Below are 17,303 nucleotides of genomic sequence, written 5' to 3' on the forward strand. Positions count from 1 at the left end.
AGTAGCAAAGATCACCATTATAAGCCCGGCGGGTGAGTTCCGAAAAGGACAAACAAAACAACAGTCCACTTGACGTTAACAGGATTTACACATATCCACACAGACGCAAAAAGTGACAACGCTCTCTCCCGCGGTGAAAAATTTAAATGCCGAGTTGATTGGACAAAAATAAGTTTTTATTGTCTTTCTTTGCGAGTCCCAGACTGGAAATGATCTCCATCAGCAAGAGAAAAAAAAAACCCCCCACTCCCATCCTATCATGCATCGAGATGTGTTGAGGGCTTTCCCCTTGTTTCTACCCAAGTGTACGTTCTTGGGTGTACTCTTTTGTTTTGTTTCTGGCGTGACACCCCCCCACAGTCCATGACTGCCTCTCGTCAAAAGCAGTCATCATGCTACTAATGTACAAGACGGCGATTGTGACAAGCACAAAAACAATTCAGACGTAGTCTGTGCCTTGTTAGTGACGTATTCGGGCTAGTGCGTTAAAGCACGAGAGACAATAAACCAAAAGAAAAGAAAAAAAAGGGGGGGAAAAATGCAACACCATGACATCCATGGACGGGAGGTGCTCCAGCATCAAAAATTTCTGGCCACAGCAGGAAAAAGTGCAAGCCTAGAGAGACATTCAACTGCCACTTGTGTCGGCCGGCGTGGTCGCCAATGGTCATGCGCAGGAACAACGATAACGCTCACTAGCCTTCCGGTCGGGGAAAACCGGTTCGTCTTCCTAGATCCAGAAACCCAAACCTTTGACTCTCCACATCAAACATTCGGGCGTTGGCTCAGACAGACCTGACTGACGTACGGTATCGAATATCTTTTCTTTCTTGTTTTCGCCCAGTAGAGAGAGAGAGAGAGGGAGACAGACGAGATGACCACAAACGGTTTGACAACGGTGTTCATGAATCGACGAAACAGAAAAACAAGTAGATAAAGAACAAAAAGGGACGAAGTAGGACCAAAGAGAAACACCAGGGCGAAAAGAAAGCACAGGGCAGCGGCCGCCGTTTTGACCGACTAGTCTAGCGCCCCAAAAAGGACGGCGTGTTCAGGCTGCACTAGAGTATAGGCTTCGTGAGACGTTTGACACTAGAGCAGCCCCGTTCCTGTCGGAAGATATGCCGTGCATTTTTCCCCCAACGGATCACGTCGCCCCCCCTTAAAGGGGTAGAAGAAGTAGAGAGAAAGAAAGAAAAAAAAAAACGTGCGAAATCTGAGCCATCTCGCAGTAGCTGCCATCTGCCAGAGGTTCCTTAGGCTAACCGGGAAGAGGCATCTCAGGCAGTTGGATGCTTAGGTAGCCCCCCCCCCCTCAAGTCAGGTCTTGTCAAAACGGACCGTAGGAAAGGCGTGTGCATATCTAGTCCAGGCTCAATACAGACCGTAGGTTAGCCCACCCTTTGCATTCAAAACCTGGGGTGGGGGCTTGATGCAAAACGTGCACTCGTACTCCGATCACATCTCTTGGGCCGGTAGATTGCTCCCATTGGAGGTCCAAACCCTCGAAACTTGGAATGAAGGCTTCCAACTCGTGGGCGAGACAGGAAGCAGAGGTAAGCTCCTCATAAGCTGCAAGCATGGAACATCCCAGAAAGCGAAAGGGGTTTATCGACAAAAAGGGCTATAGCAGAGAGGAAGGGTATAACAGAATGAAGAAAAAAAAAAACCCGCATGGCGTTCTCACTGCTATCCGTCAGTGGACAACAGCTCAGAGCCATGTGCAGTTTAGTGCATCCCACTGGATCATACCACAAGTCTACCAGCTAAATGGTGATGGTGGTCACAATGACGGCAGATTTCGTGGCGTAAATGTGTGTTTATGCAACCATCAGAGGCTTGCTTTGATCATCCCCATGAAAGACTGGTTTATTATTCTCTCACACCACCTTGTAACAATAGTGGCGTATGTGTGCAGGACGTGTAAGGGGGAAAACGAAATACCCGCCAGCACAGTTGACTGGCAATTTCTTCAATGAATGTTGATGTTAGTTACGTTACTCGACTTGTGTGCGTGTGTGCGTGTGTGTTATGTTGCACCTTCTTTTTGGGTATGACTGACAAACAGTTGCAGTAGTGTAGTGTACAATGTTAACGATGCAGGGTCGGATTTCGAACCCAAGTTCATCATCACTCGGCTCGTGGGTACCTTGGAGACGGCAACTTCCGCCCCGTAGGTAAGCCCCCCCCAAAATTGAGTGCGTCCTGGTCGTCTGGATCGAGCTGGCTTGGTCAAGAAGCACCAGGTTTGAGATGCCCAACGCGGCATAGCCAAGCCCACGAGGGACGGATGGTGGACCACCCGTAACTCAGCCTCTGATCCGGGCCAATGGAGTTGACGAAAAGGCAATCGCCGGCCGCGACTCTGGGAAACCAAAAAGTTCCACCCGAGAGAGGAGGGTACCGGGCAAGCCGGGTTGCCTCCGGAGGTTGAGAGTGACTCTCTCCACTCAGCCCTCATGTTCATTCATCCATCGAGGCAATGAGGGTGGAATGGTCACAGGTGACCTGGAATGTGTGCCCCCTCCATCTTCCCCCCTAGTCCAGCTGGACAGGGGCTTCTGTCGGGTTCATCAAGCCTAGTTGTGGGTAGGCGCCAGAATCTTGGTGGCTAGCGGCAGATGCAAGAGTGGTGCGCCTCGTGCGGGCTGGAAATAACGATGAGCTAGTGGGAAAAAAAAAAAAAAGAGGATGCCTTTTTTTTTTAGGGCGTCATGACATGACAGGCACTGTACTGTGTGAGATGCTGTATTGGTTTAGGTAGGTAGGTGGTATACGGAGAGCATGACCGTTGTTTGCATGGGCACCACCCCCCCTGGCAAATCTAGAATTTTCCCTATTCTTTCATTTATTTTTATTTCCTCAGAGAAAGTCGCGAAGCTTGCCATCTTGGGTCAGTTGTGGGATATAACAGTATGCACCAGAAACTTACTTGCATCGGTTTCTAATTTATCTTGTGGTGAAGCGAGGTTGCATTCGAGCCAGGGTAGGATGGTGTTTTGAAACAAGCAAAGGACACAACTGTGCCTTAACACCCTTGTCCGCACTCACTTTCTCCACGAACAGAAAAACGTGCTGCCTTGTGTAATGGCAACAAGCACATATAGGGAGCGCTGGCAATAGCGATCGTAATTGCGTGCCAGGAAGTCTTGGAAGGGAGCCCAATCCCAGCTGGTAAGATTCAAATGGGGTTTACTTGTTAGTAGTCTTCCGTGCCCCTTTAGGTAGTTTTGTCAAACCCCCCCACCCAACAGCCTACATCGAAACCGGTTCAGTCTTTCTTTGCCTTGCAGTAAATACGTAATTACTTCTTAGGCTTTGCCTGATTTGTATCTTTATTTTATTTTAAGCCAACTTCAGATCTGTGTGACGGACAGTGATGATGAACAGACGCCCGATGGAATCAAGCATCACAAAATATCCGGGCAGGCTGCCAGTGTGGCCAAGATTCTGGCTGATGAACGCTGCCTTTGGGGCGTAGCTCAGCTGAGCAATTGAGCAAGCCTCATGTTGAGATTTTCGCTTGAAATCGCCCGAAGCGGGTGGCCAGCAGCGGCTGGCAGGGGTCTTCCATGAGGGTCAATAGTGGAGGGAGGGCAGACAGTCAGTCAGTCAGTTTGACCTGACTTCCTATAGCCTGTACAGCTGCTATAGCCAAGATACAGTGCTGTAGTTGATCCTTTCACCCACCCACGGCACTTTGCCGGGCCTGGCGCAGATCATTTCGCAACCGCTCCCCGGGCGAATTTGGGTGCCTGTCCAAGAAACAATTAAACACAATGGCAACGCAACGCAACGCCAACCCTTTGAGTCGCCTGAAATTCGGGGGAAAGAAAGGTGGGGACTGTTCCATGATCGATCCGCCTCGTATCTCGTGTATTGCCAGGGGGGGCGCGCTGACGTGCTACCGGAGCTCCCGTCGTCGGGCAAGCAGGAAAACTTCCCTGTAGAATGATCAGACAACGCAAACAAGAAGTGGAATTCATGGAGATTTTGTTTGATTTGTTTCCAAAACCCATGATTCCGGGTCCAGCGGCTGTGGTCCGGTCGCTCATCGGTGGAGATATCCGGACCTCTGGTAACTTGTAAACAAGGACTCGAGTCCCAACGGCGACAAACAAAGTACGTACGGCTCATCCGTATGTACTGTAACATCGTTTCCAATTCGACAAATCAATATGTTCTTTTTTTGTCCTGTTCGATGGCGACAGCGTTCCATTGTCATCTCGACTGGTGCAGATGATGCATGATAAGGTGGAGTCTGCCGGTTGACAAACCGCCTCCTTTTTTGTTTTGCTTTTCCTTTCCTTTCTTCTTGTTTTGGCGTCGACGGAGATGTGCGTTTGCAAGGGCCTTTTTTTTGGGGATGCCGGTCCAGTCGAGCCAATGGCGGTTACCTCCAGCCTCCATCGTCAATCTAATCAATCTTGAACTGGAGCTTGAAAACTTGCTACTGGTAGATGCTGTACAGATAATCCATAGAGGTAGGCAACTTTATGACGATGGCGACACGGTCCCCAGCAATTTGAAACAAGAAAACGAAATGAGCCGTCGTGTTGCCAGACCCCCAATGGAATCCAATCCAGTCGTATCGTGGAGATGGCGAGCGGAACGCCTCCACATCTACCTGCACCTATACTGTAACGCAAGGTATTAGCTACTCCGTAAATCAACGAGCCAAGTCTCCAAGATGCGATGCCTAGGAGCTTGCTGATTACTGAACGACCGCCGGAACTGTGGTTCCACTCAGGGCTTCCCTGGGAGTGGAGGGTAGCACGGCGGGACTGGGCTTTTTCCCCCAGGCATGGAGCATCGGTAATCTCCTGCCGACGGAAGCAGGGGTGAGAGAAACAATTTTGGAAGACTGCGGCAGAGTGGGTATGGAAGAATGGATTCGGCTGCGATGGATGTGTTCTTTGATCTCCTCCTCAGCTGGACTCGGCGTTTTTGACGACATAATCAGTCAGAGGTCAGCACTGTAGGTAAAGTAAAGCAAAGTAAAGTAAAGCCGGCCTATGATCAATCAAATTGATCAAAAGCGGCATGACGATTTAGGGTCATCTAGGTGATTGGGATGTACGTGTCGGCTCTTTTTTTTTTTTTTTTTTTTTTTTTTCTCTGCCTCTCTCAAAGTTGTTTTTCCAACAGCAAGCAGTCCGATTGTAACATACAGGTTGTTTGCGTTGCCTGCCTCCCAGCAACCATCGCGACAACCACCATCACTTTGCACCAGTCAGATGGCAAAAGATGGATGAATATCAGGGCTGCTATTGAGGCCCACTTGCCTGTCGATCAGTCCGCACGGAAACAAACACTCCCGGTCGCTCCTTCCTTCACTGGGTTGGATGGCGACAGGGAACAGGGGTTCAGTCGTTTGAAAACTGGACCAGTCCCCCACTGGGTCCAGGCCGCCGTCGTTGATCGATGATGCGTCCTCCAGCTTTATTCCTTCTGAACCCTTTCTTCCCATCTGGGTTTTATGAGAGTTGCTATATTAGATTGTCCTGTCGTTTTGTCCATTTGGATGGATGGATACCCACCCCTTCCCAGCGTCGCAGTGAGGCTGGAGATTCCCTGCATCACATCAGCCCGATCAAAAGTACCCTTATAGGTACTGAGTTTAATAGTACAGTAGCTTTTGTCCGGGCTGTTTGTGAGGCCCCTGACTGTTGTACCCACCGACCATCGCCTGCCTACCTGCGGTACCTTAGGTACCCCGGCTGACCTGAGCTCCTAGAATAGTATGGTATAGTCTTGGCCGGTATTTAGACCTGCTAGGCGGTATACCGTACATACTGTACATACATACATACTTACACACATACCTACTTGCGATGCCTGTCGTGGATCTTCTGTGATCCAGATAGTGTCGCGGCACAGCACGTCAACTCTCGAAATGCAACCCTCATCTCGGATGCAAGGTGCTTCTCGTGGGTACACAACCACCGTCATGTCTCGTCGCCCTAGTACGCCTGCAATCATCCGACTGGAGTCCCAAGCGAGTGGTAGAGTCAGAAGCCACCCCGTTGCCAGTCAAGGCTAGGACAGAAGCCCTCGGGCCTGGTTCGCTCGTTGTTGGGAGGACAAGCTTAAACACTGTCCTTGGGCATGTCTCTGACATCTCCTGTCGACGGCCACTCAAATCTGCTCAATCATGAGGGCCCCGTTAACCCATCAATTCACGGAGGCAAGCAGTTGAGATCAAGAATGGTAATGAAAGCGAATCTTGCACCACCCCCATCGCCAGGCTGTGCCCAAGACCCTGTTTCGGCCATGGGTATTCTGGACGTAGGTCTTGGGGTTCATGCCCAACGGACCCGACAGAATGGGTGAGCACAACGGACAGCCCGTCAGCTAGTGTAACCACACCATGTCCGCCCAGCTATCATCGCCTAGCCTTCTTGGGACATGGGAGGGCTGGTGGAGTGTGGGGACTGGGGTCTGGTGAGCGAACTTGGAATAGAAGCAAAAGTTAAGAAGAGTTAATTACGGTGATGCATGACTCCGACCGTACCTACAGCTTCCACCTGACTTAAAGAATAGTCCCGATATAGCTAGATAGGTAAGGTACCTTACATAGCAGGCAGCCAAGTATCGTGTCCTCGATAAGGTGGATTTTGTGTGTCATGGGCTTCGATGTACAAGCAGGCTTGGCAAACAGTGAGCAGCCACAAGCTCGGACAGGTTCGAACAGAGAACAGGGTTGGAGGATTAACAACTGCAGAATCCAGACTCGATCCTTTCATCTGCATTCTTATCAAGTTGGAATGAATGCAACAAGGGGTATGGACTATCGACAAGTTTTCCGCTCACTTGCACCATAGCGAAACGGCTTGCTCAACGTGTTTGCGGCGGACTGCTTGACGTGGCTGACATTGGGAGTTCCTGGCAACGATCCAATTGACAAATCATTGCTCTGGGTGGGGCTTTATGGGTGGATCCTACTTGGAGGAGCCAAGGTAAATAGTGGAGGGAAGCCGCTGTCGGGCTCCACTAGTAGAACACAAGAGCTTACTACGTCGGGCTTGCTAGGTACTGTGGGTATCAGCTCTTGTTTGCTCGGTGCCGAAGTACCCTTGGCTGCTAGGTCTCCCCCCACCCACATCGACATTTGCTTTACGTGATTGCCTGACCCTGGTCTACCCTTCTGCCGTCCTAGTCAATGGTAGTATTGCTCTTGCATAGCCGCTTCAATGAGCTACGTTGCGATGGGAAAAGGTACGTAGCATGCTTGCGTTGCTTTGGATGAATTTCTTCTTCTCCGCCAGTCTCCCGTTAAGTTTGAAGTCCCTCAAGTCCATCAAGTCTATCCTCGATGCGATTCGTCCTTGGGAACCGTTTGTCAATGCGCGCCACGCAGAGAACGGCTTAATGTACGTACGGGCGGACGGGCGGGCAGTCAGGCAGGCATCAGTATGGTTCTGGTCATCTTTGATGCAATGCTGTCAAACGTCGTCTCAGAAAGAAAGAAAAAAAAAACATAAAAAGAAAAAAGAATAGTTTGTACCTCGGCCAGGTAGGTGGATACATGGCTGGAGCGGTCGGGCAAGCTGATGCAGCTCAATTCTTGTCGACGTACATGTAGAGTGCCGGCATGCCCTGAATGCATCACATACGTGATACTTATCAGTATTAAATTGAGGATAAACCGGATGCCTGTATCGACGAAAACTCAGCAATTTCGAAGTGGCCGAGGCGAATCTTCCCTGACGAGGCTGCAGACCAATCAAGCAGTTGTAAGAGGTTCACTTCGACACTTTCCAATTCTCATACGGAGGTAGAGGCACCAGGGCCAGGGCATATTGTGCATGGGATCCCAGTCCAGATCTAGTTCAGGCATTCAATGGCAGGGGTTGATCTTGATGAGAACGACAAGGGTTTTACTCGTGCTCCATAGCAAGTGCGAGTTTTTGCCACATAACGAGAAAGAGCTACTACCCATTGCACATTCGTGTACCTACACCGTACCTACTTTGTGTGCTTGGCTGCAATTTTGGACATGGCAGCAAATCAATCCCGGCGCCTCATAAAATTATGAAAGGAATAAGTTAGGAAGATCATACAAAATCAAAAATGAAATAAAAGAGTTCTGTCAGCAATGAGGTATATCGATTGCAACTAATCATCATTTTTCAATCAAGACATACATACGACTCATGGGGAAGGCAAAAAAAAAAAAAAAAAAAAAAAAAAATCACAAGTCCGAGTCGACGGCTTCCATGCGACTCAACCCATTCACATGCCTCGATTTGAATCTCATTATTCTCACATTACATTCAGCATAGAGAGCAAAGAGCAGATCCTCGTGGCTTACCAAGAACCAGCCGTGCAATTACCGTCGGGCAATTAGGTACTCAATGCTATTGAAATTCATGTGCAAACACCCGCTCTGTCAGGGGAATTCTGCCAAGCCGCCGGTGGCTCTTCAATATTCCCTGATAAGAGACGGTAGACTCCTTGTCTGCTTGCTCGTGGTTGCTCAGATGAACCGGGGTCAGTACACATAGCACTCTTTTGCTTCCCCCAAAGAAGGCCACAGAACAGATTGCCGACCAAGGGATGTCCCTGATGACACCCATTTGAACTCGACAGACGCCTATGGTCATTTAGGTACGTTATGCTTAATGCTATTTACCTTCAGTTGTCAGAAACATAGCCGAGTTGCACACGATGCCCGGAGGCTCTAAGATGGGATGAACCAGCTTGCATATCCAGAAACATGGTTTGGAATGATGGGATGGGTGCATGGATGGAGCAACGAGGCAAATCTAACTGCAGTCCATCTCAGTGGTCCCCGCTCTTTTCTTACCGACAATCTTGATATCGAACATGAGGAGTAGTTCCTCTACAAGTTTCGTGCGGCTTGCAGCACGTTTCTAGGGGGTTTCCACGGAGCGGAATATTCCTCTCGTTCGATTCGGGATGCACTCCTCAGTTACTTGGTCTCGGCTTGATGGCTTGTGTCTGACAATGGCTCCAAAACCGTCCCTTATTTTTCTTTCTCTACCTGACGGGTAGACGGGTGAACGAGCGAGCGGGGAAGCTCAACACCCCCAAGACATGCCCTAGTGGAATTTGACAAGCGTTCGGCGGCAGCTCGGTTTGTTGGCTTGCGCGTGGCTTCTTGGGGGGCAATGGAATGATGCAAACCAAAAGCCAGTGAACGGTCCGTGTTGAACCTGTGGACGCCCCCTCCTCAACGACCTTTTCTATCCTGAGTAATTTTGCCTAGCAGGGAAGGCGCCCAGCAGATAAGCAGGGCAATGGAAATGAAGTTCCTGGCCGCTTCTTAGACTTGTGCGGGCCTAGAGTACTTGACCTGACGACCAGTCTATCTAGTTTTAGAGAGGTATCTACAACCACCTACCTTACCGCTCAAGCCACTCTCTGCCCTGGGAAACTGTCTTGCCTAGACCTAAACCGCCTGGGTAAAGCCGACTCCCGCCCGTCTCCAGAACAATGTCGACCTTCTGCGGTTGGTGATAATTACCAAAATGTGTCACTACTAGCCGAAACTATCTCTGAATCAGAAAGAGAAAACTGCTGGTACGTGCGTGAGTTTGTAGCTTGTTTTCTTTTCTTTTTTTTTCTCCATCATCGCATGACTACGAGTTTATACAGTAGACGGCTGGATAGGATGCAAGTCTGCTTGCTGTATGACTTTGCTTGATGAGTGGCCGAATGGCAACTTACTTACCGGTGAAGCCTACACAACATAGGATACAAGGTACCTATACATTCCCTTGCTACAGCAGCCACAAAAAGTCTATTAATGCTTACACCGCGATGAAGAGAGCATCGGGAAGATCCAGTAGAGATAGATAGGATGAGGTAAGTACAGTATTCACAGGCAGGTAAACTGAGAGATACACATAAACTCACCCCCAAAATTTACCCCTATGGCCCTGTAGGCAAGTCCAAACAACAAGGTGCACTCCCTCAATAATCTTACCCTACCCTATCTACCCTACTCAGGCCTAGTCTAGACTTGCATGAGGTTTCCTGCACCCCTTTTCAAGTCGATCCGAGAAAAGCTGTCGCGCACTGACAAGCTATTGAATTAGTCTTTTTTTTTTTCCTCGAGGTAATAATATTATTATTCTTGTTTCTCCCGCTGCATGTCCACAAAAAGCTCCAGGTACTTCAAGATGCTTGTCGTACCATACCCCCCCCTGCAAGCTGGGCCTCGACCCTTGTCCTCCAGGTACCGTGGTACGTACCTACTTTTATTTCGTCCACTCCCCTTGTCCTCTACCCTGCTCTTTACCCTTGTACCTCACCCCTGTGGCCCAGGCGCTCGCGTCACCCATCTGCAACCCACCCACTCACTGCCTTCCGAGCCTTCGACCAGCACAGGCAAAGTACGCTAGCCCAGTTGTTACTCCCGCAGCCTTAATCCTTACTGGACGTCTCCTGTCCTTGGGGCTGTCAAAGATATAAACGTCTCCCGTCCCCAGAGCTACCTAACGTCCACTACTGCTTCCTACTATGAAAATCCGTGTTTCTTCAAGAACAACGATATACGACTGCAACTACATCCGAAATATTTACAATAACAAGAACAAGTCAAAGGATATTCATAATCGACATAACCTTTCCGAGTCCGGCCTGCCAGCCTCTCGACTTATACACCGAAAGTCGTACTTCCTGCATTTCTGCATTAACCCAACTCAACCGGGTCACGTCGACATACAAACTTTTTTTTTCGAGAAGCCTTTCTGTGCCCTAAGCTGCTCGGCAACGCAGGACACAGAAAAGAACATACATATATAAAATTCCTGCCGGCATACGCATCCTGCACGGCTCAATGACTCTACCCATCTCGCCAGTTTCTTGCTCGTCAGGTGGCCATATAAAAGAGGCCCCTTCGCCGCTTCCAAGGTCGTTCAGAGTCGTGCCTACCATAATCGCTCCCTTACAAACACCTCCGACTTTTGGTCAACGCCACCAAACATTTGGACATCTGCCTCCAATCGTTACAGACAACATCAACACGTAAGTTGTCTTTGCTTTCTTTCCTTTTCTACAAGAAAATTCAGGCCTAACACCTAGACGCAGACTATCTCCCCCTCATTATCATCAGGACTTCAACATGCCTTCGCCTAGACAAAGCGCATCAAGAGTCCCTTCCAAGAAGGGCACCTGGACGGAAGCCGAGGACAAAGCTCTCCAGGAGGCAATCCGCGCCCGGGGTGGACCTTATGAGTGGGTTCAGATCTCAAACGCCATGCACGGCGCGAGGACACCCAAGCAGTGCCGTGAGAGATACCACCAGAACCTCAAGCCATCGATCGATCACAGGCCCATCACCGAGGAGGAGGGCAGACAAATCATCGAGCTGGTCAACCAGAATGGCAGGCGCTGGGCCGATATCGCGAGGACGCTCCATAACCGCACGGACAACTCGGTCAAGAATTGGTGGTGCGGCCGCCAGAACAAGCTGAAGATGGCCGAGAAGAAGCAGCAGGCACAGAGAAAAGCCGAGCAAGATGCCAAGGCAGCCGCAAAGCTGGCGTCAGTCGGCAATGGACAGCGCTTCCGCATGCCCGACGTGCCCAGGGTTGACCCACGGGAAATCGCCGGCCAGATGCCTCTTCCTGGATCGCCGAGCTACAGCCACCGTCAGGAGCAAGAGTTTCAGCACCAGAGCCATCAGCGCCGTTTTGGTCAGACGCTCCAGGAGTACGAGGATGAGCGCCGATACAGGCACAATGGCCACCACCAGTTACACGCCCCCTCGTCGCCCGACGAGCAGGGTTGGGCCTTCACCAACAACGGCCGTCCGGTGTCTCGCGAGTCACTGCCGTGCTTGACCCACGAGGTCGAGTCGGTCTGCACCGACGAGGCGAGGTCTCCCGCAAGGCTTCCTGGCATTCAGTCTCTGGCGCCTTCGCCCATCATCGGCCACGAGAGCCGAAGGAACTCGTACTACGAGACGCTGCCTCCTCTGTCGCCCATCTTCAAGCACTGGCAGGACAACAATAACAGCTACCGCCCCAACGGAAAGGCTCGCGAGGCCAACTCCTCGGCCAAGTGCTCGATCGCCTCCATCATGAACTAAGTGTCTGTTATCTCAAACATTCATCCTTTCATTGTCTTGACACAGCAATTGAAAAGTCCACGCGAGTCGATCAGAAAATCCAAAAAAACCACTACAAAAAAAAGAAACCAATAAAAGAAAAAAATAGCAAAAAAAAAATTTGCAATACAACAACAAAAAGTATCGTCACTTATATCTTTATCAGTAATAGCTCTTGCGCTCGACACCAGCTGCAACTGGAGCCTCAACAACACCAACAAAGGCAACAATGGTCGCCTTCATCTGAATTTACATTCATTTGATCGCGGGTGCAGCATGTTTAATTACAGCCGCTCTTCCTTCTTGTCTTGTTTGGCCATGTCCCCCACTGGGTTGACGCGGTCTGCATTTTTCGGGTTTTTCTTTTCTTTTTCTTTTTTTTTCGTTTTCTCATGCCTCTCTCCATAACATTCACTTATTCATTCATTCACTCAAAAGTCACATATGGGCTTCCAGCGCGGAGTTGGATATAGGAAAGCGTTTTGTTGTTTTTTTCTTCTTCTTTTTATCACGGCGGCGTAGGGACGGCTTCTCTTTTCCCCCTTTTTCTTTTTATAAAGCAAAGGGGCCCCTTCAGGGAGTATCGGTGTCTGGGTGATGGGTTTCTTTTCCTTAGTTTGTTTATTTCTTCATTCTCGCACATATACCCCTACAGGCGACGAACCGGACACAGGCAAAAGTTGGGGAGAACAAAGGAAGGGGACGCGCGCAGTTTTAATATTCTTACCTACAAAATGTCGTCGGCAAGGCCCGGCTCTGCGAAATAGTATAATAGTAACAAATACCACAAGTAACCAAGAGATCAACAAGAATCGCCTGGTTCGCCATTCTTTACAATTGCATCTTCCTGCATTATCCCCTCTGAGAAATGGTGCTTGATGTGTCTGGCCAGAGGTAGACACCCAAGTAACTAGGCTGCTCGGCTGATCTTGTCCTCTACCATATTCTCTTTGTACATACATTAACCCATTCGTTCCACTAGGAAGTGACTAGTACAGAGAATGGCACATTTCCCCATGACGCAGCTGAAGACTAACAACCGTGAGCGGGTCGTATTTTGTCTTGGGTTGGGCTGGGGAGAAGGTAGGTGGGTTCACTGCGTAGGTAGGCGAGCATATACGTAGTAGTCGGACCCCGGACGGATTCCGGGGGCCTGTCGGTCGTATTTTTTTGGGGGGGTTGCAAACCTTTTTTTTTTTTTTTGTTCGGGGGGAGGGGGTGCTTAATTCCATTGCCCCCCTTACCAGCATCCGAATGGGTGGCGAGGAGCAGAAAGAGCTCTCTTGTAAGGTTTTTTGTTTTCTGCACGGTGATGAAAGGCACATCGCCAGACCGGTGCGGGTTTCCTTGGCTTTTTTTTTTGGTGCACATCCATCGGAAAAGAAGAGGCTTTGCATAGAGAGGGTAGAAGAGACAGCAGGTGCTTGCCCCACACACCTACGCTCTCTCGCTCTCTCCCCCCCGATACTACTGGTAGGTGCGCACACTTACAAGATATCCCATGCTCGGGATTGCAAAGTTCCATGGTATTTGTCATTTCAAGATCCCTGTCGAACAGAGATTCCCATCAATGAATTCCGTCTTTCACCACCACCCAAACCCCAGTCCGCGGCTGGGAGCTAATATTCTCTTTTTTTCCCTCCCCCCATCTCGTCTTTTGGTGTGGCGGCGTTATACAGCATTCTGGGCCTTGTTTTTTTTTTTTTTTTTTTTTTTTTTTTTTTTTTTTTTTTTTCAGGGAGGGCGGCCTTGTCTCTTCTTGCATCCAAAGGCACCGTAGCAAAGAGGAGGGGAAGGGGGGACGTGTGAATCATGGGTGGAGTGCGGCCGGATTGTGGATCCCGTTTACGGCGGATCGTCCCCCCACCCCAGCAAACAAGGGGATGGGGAGGGCGAAAAATTCCCCAGAGTCTGGGAACCCCGGTCATTGTTATTTTCTTGGGTTGCTGTTTTTGAATGATTTGATCAGCGAAAAGGGATGCCTTGCCCTGTCAGACGCCCTGTCTCTCTTTCCCATTCGAGGTTTCCCATCCTTTTCTTCTCGCTATTGTCCATGGTAATCTGCATTGTCGAGGAAAGTGAGACATGCATGTTCGTGGATGGCATCACTGTTATTTTTGTTTATTTTTTTATTTATTTTTTATCTCATAATCTCTTTTTATCTCGGGCAAATCGGCTCTATTAAGTGAGACATTACGATTCACAGTCGTAATGAAAACCAAACACCCTTGCTGTCGATTTCAGGATGATATGCACACCCAACCAAGTAAATGTAACTTGATCCTTGTCGTGATATGATGAAGATTGCTCGGACTGCATTCTTCTTCCAAAAGAGGATCCATCGCGAGGCCTGTGATGCGGGCACATTGATTTGTCTCCGAGACAGCTGACCTGACTGGCTGACACCTTTTTGGCATTGGTACCTGACCACCTCACCTCCATGTTGACTGACTTCCAGCAAGGTGTTCCCGGTAAGCCCCAGAGACCAGTCGTTGTAAAGGGAGCCCTGTCAATACGGTGATGAGGGGCTTTTGCTAGTACGGCGCTGCGAAGTGTTCTTGCGGGTCTAATACGCTATCGGCATGGGTTACTTGCGATTTAACCTATCATGGTGGTTTCGGTGCTTTGTTTTGTTTCTTGTTTCTATTTTTTTTTTGCTTTTTTTCTTAATGTGTGCATTTTTCTTCTGCTAGTTTCCCTTTGCGTTCTTGCCGTCTTCCAAGCGCCCACCAGATGGCTACTTGCAAATTCCGTATAATTTCACTTTGCGGATACGAAACAGAACAGGCGTGCAACTATATCCATCCGAGTAACCTAGTGTGTTTGTATTACGTTTCCAACCATCCTTTTAGAGGGAGTCCGAACAGTCTCTTACGTCTTACTGACGATGGGTTGGAATTGAGCTACTCGCGGCAGCTCCCGCACCTTATTTTTAAAGGATGCATCTAGTTCAGGGGGAATACGTGGCTGAGCTGTCTGTCTGTTTAACCTTGGAGTTGGTGAGGAGAGTTCGGACGATATTTTTTTGTCCTTGGTTCTTTCTTTTCTCCGCACACCGTTCAACTAATCAATGCCACCTTTGCTAGCTGACATGACTTTTTTTTTCGAAAAAAAAAACACCTAGCCCGGCTTGCCGGGATTCACGGTCGAGATTTGCCTGGTTGCTCAACTCACTTCAACACACCCCATGAGCTTTTTTCCTCCGTTCTGCATCTATGGGATGCTTCTAGGCGTCGGTGGCTTTTTTTCTTCCTTCTCTCTGTTTGTTTCTTGTTCGGAAAATCTAGCGGACAGCTCTTCTCTTTGCTTGGCTGGCAAATCAAGGCAGATTTTGATAGGCCGCTGTCGGACCGGTTCAACCAAGCTTGTCGGTCAGGTTTCTCGGAGGGGAAACCCCGCAGCGCAAACCCATAGCTTCACCTACGAAGATCTGTTCTCTGATTTCCACTGTCGTCATAATAGCGCACATCTTCTTACCCCCAAGTTTCTCTCTTTTTTTTTTCAAAAAAATCTCGAACCGCCGAAAGCGAAAAAGAGAGCTAATGGCGGCGGAGGAAAATCTCCTTGTCTTGGCACGCACGCTAAAGAACAAAAAAAAAGATAAAAAAAAAGTCAGCAACAAAATGACAAAGCGGAATTGTCGGCTTTACTGTTGTGAAATGTGTGGCACGGTTCATCCAAAGGATGCGAGTAGTATAATTCACTACTCAATCAAGGTACCTTACATAGCTGCCTATCTCAGCAAGCAAGCAAATATTCCGCAAGCCATAGAGCTGTGTCCCAAACATACATCTGAATAATGCAGTGCCTTCATTCCCCAATCACTTTGTCTCAACGGGCACCAACATACACCGGCTCGGTGAGGGTCGTTTCCTTTCGGGCTGACCATTGTTTCACCAAACCTTCTGAGACTTGCCCAGCAGCCCGAGTTTCTCCAAACGTTTTGTTCCACAATTACTTTCGTTACTTGACTTTTGTTTTGGGGGTGAGATAAACCACTAGTGCAGGACGCCTCAAACAATCGCAAACTTCACGAACGGGTAAAAACGACGTTTTCGAAGGAAGAAAAAAAGAAGAAGAAAGAAACAACAAATAATGGACAACAAAGCACCCGGTTTGTTACAAGTATTCTGGGTTTCTTTTTTAGTTCATGGAGCGTTGAGTGGCAAGACCCAAAAAAAAAGGTGCGATACGCCATGGTAACAAATAAAACAAGAAGGCGTAACGTTGCGCCCAGAAGCATACGACGAAACACGAATGCGATCAACGGTCGATAAAAAAACGAGAAAAAAAAACACAGACAGAGACGAGGACAAGAAGGGAACAAACCGCTTTGCGCAACGATCGAACCATCGATTCGGAATCAGCATCTGGAACTTTGCTCCTCAGGTTCCACGAGACACTTACTGATCCATCTCCCAAGGTTTTGGGCAGTGCTCAAGACTTGGCTTTGTTTTTACTCATAGTGATATCTGCAGTACACGCGTCCAAACATTGCCGAGGCTTTTGTTTCTTGCCGCTGTTATTTCTCTCTCTCTCTCTCTCTCTCTCTTTTTCTCGTCCGGTCCATGGAAAGGGTCGAGCGATATTGAGGGGCAAACGGTCCGTCAAAGGGCTGCTGCATCATCATCCTTGTATTCGGATTTGAGAGCAATCGGGTGGAATACCACACCACCAGCGCCCAGGAATTCCGAACGTTGCCGACCTGCGGACAGCTGCAACCGCGATCCTGGCTTCATCATCTTTCATCTGATTAGGAATCATCCTCTCAAACTCCCAGCACGAACGACCCTGCCAAGACTTGAACGTTGGAGCCGATGAGCTGGACAAAGTTCGTCAGAGGGGCGTGTGCTTTTTTAAATTCTCTCATGTCGTCGCCGTTTTTCATGTTGTGTATTTCAGCCTGAACTTTTTTTTTCTTTTTTTTTTTTTTTTCCTCCAAACTTTTGTTGCCATGATGTAAGTTTCAACCCACATATATCCTCGGCAAGAACAACGCTGCGTTACCTAAGGGTACGTTAGGCGTCTTTTCTACTTGAAGTCGGAGGCAAAACATGGTCATTGTGCAGAATTCTGAAAACAAGCGGTAAGATTTTTGAAACCGGTTTCTCGAAAGCTTTTTATGAGGGGGTAAAGCGAAATTCGAACCGAGGCGTGCGAGGCTCTGTTCATCATTTTTTTTCTTTGTTCGGAAAGCATCTCCCGATGGTAGACGGTTGATTTT

General features: G+C 48.9%; 3 protein-coding genes across 3 annotated transcripts; 2 read left to right on the top strand and 1 right to left on the bottom strand.

Moving 5' to 3' along the window:
• The first annotated feature begins 2,082 nt into the window (after positions 1–2,082).
• PpBr36_07368 (uncharacterized protein) lies at positions 2,083–2,581 on the top strand. The gene is made up of 2 exons (XM_029894505.1): positions 2,083–2,173; positions 2,277–2,581. The coding sequence occupies exons 1-2, from the start codon at positions 2,089–2,091 to the stop codon at positions 2,306–2,308; spliced, it is 117 nt and encodes a 38-aa protein (XP_029748683.1). The 5' UTR covers positions 2,083–2,088; the 3' UTR covers positions 2,309–2,581.
• Positions 2,582–5,442: 2,861 nt separating this feature from the next.
• Positions 5,443–7,111, bottom strand: PpBr36_07369 (uncharacterized protein; the record flags this gene model as incomplete). Its single annotated transcript, XM_029894506.1, has 4 exons — positions 5,443–5,647; positions 6,515–6,554; positions 6,814–6,885; positions 6,946–7,111. 4 exons carry the CDS (start codon positions 7,109–7,111, stop codon positions 5,443–5,445), a joined length of 483 nt encoding a protein of 160 aa, XP_029748684.1.
• Positions 7,112–10,807: 3,696 nt separating this feature from the next.
• PpBr36_07370 (uncharacterized protein) lies at positions 10,808–12,061 on the top strand (the record flags this gene model as incomplete). Its single annotated transcript, XM_029894507.1, has 2 exons — positions 10,808–10,995; positions 11,059–12,061. The coding sequence occupies 2 exons, from the start codon at positions 10,808–10,810 to the stop codon at positions 12,059–12,061; spliced, it is 1,191 nt and encodes a 396-aa protein (XP_029748784.1).
• Positions 12,062–17,303: the final 5,242 nt, after the last annotated feature.

The sequence above is a fragment of the Pyricularia pennisetigena genome, chromosome 1 (genome assembly GCF_004337985.1).
Source record: "Pyricularia pennisetigena strain Br36 chromosome 1, whole genome shotgun sequence".
In the NCBI taxonomy this organism is placed as follows: Eukaryota; Fungi; Ascomycota; class Sordariomycetes; order Magnaporthales; family Pyriculariaceae; genus Pyricularia; species Pyricularia pennisetigena.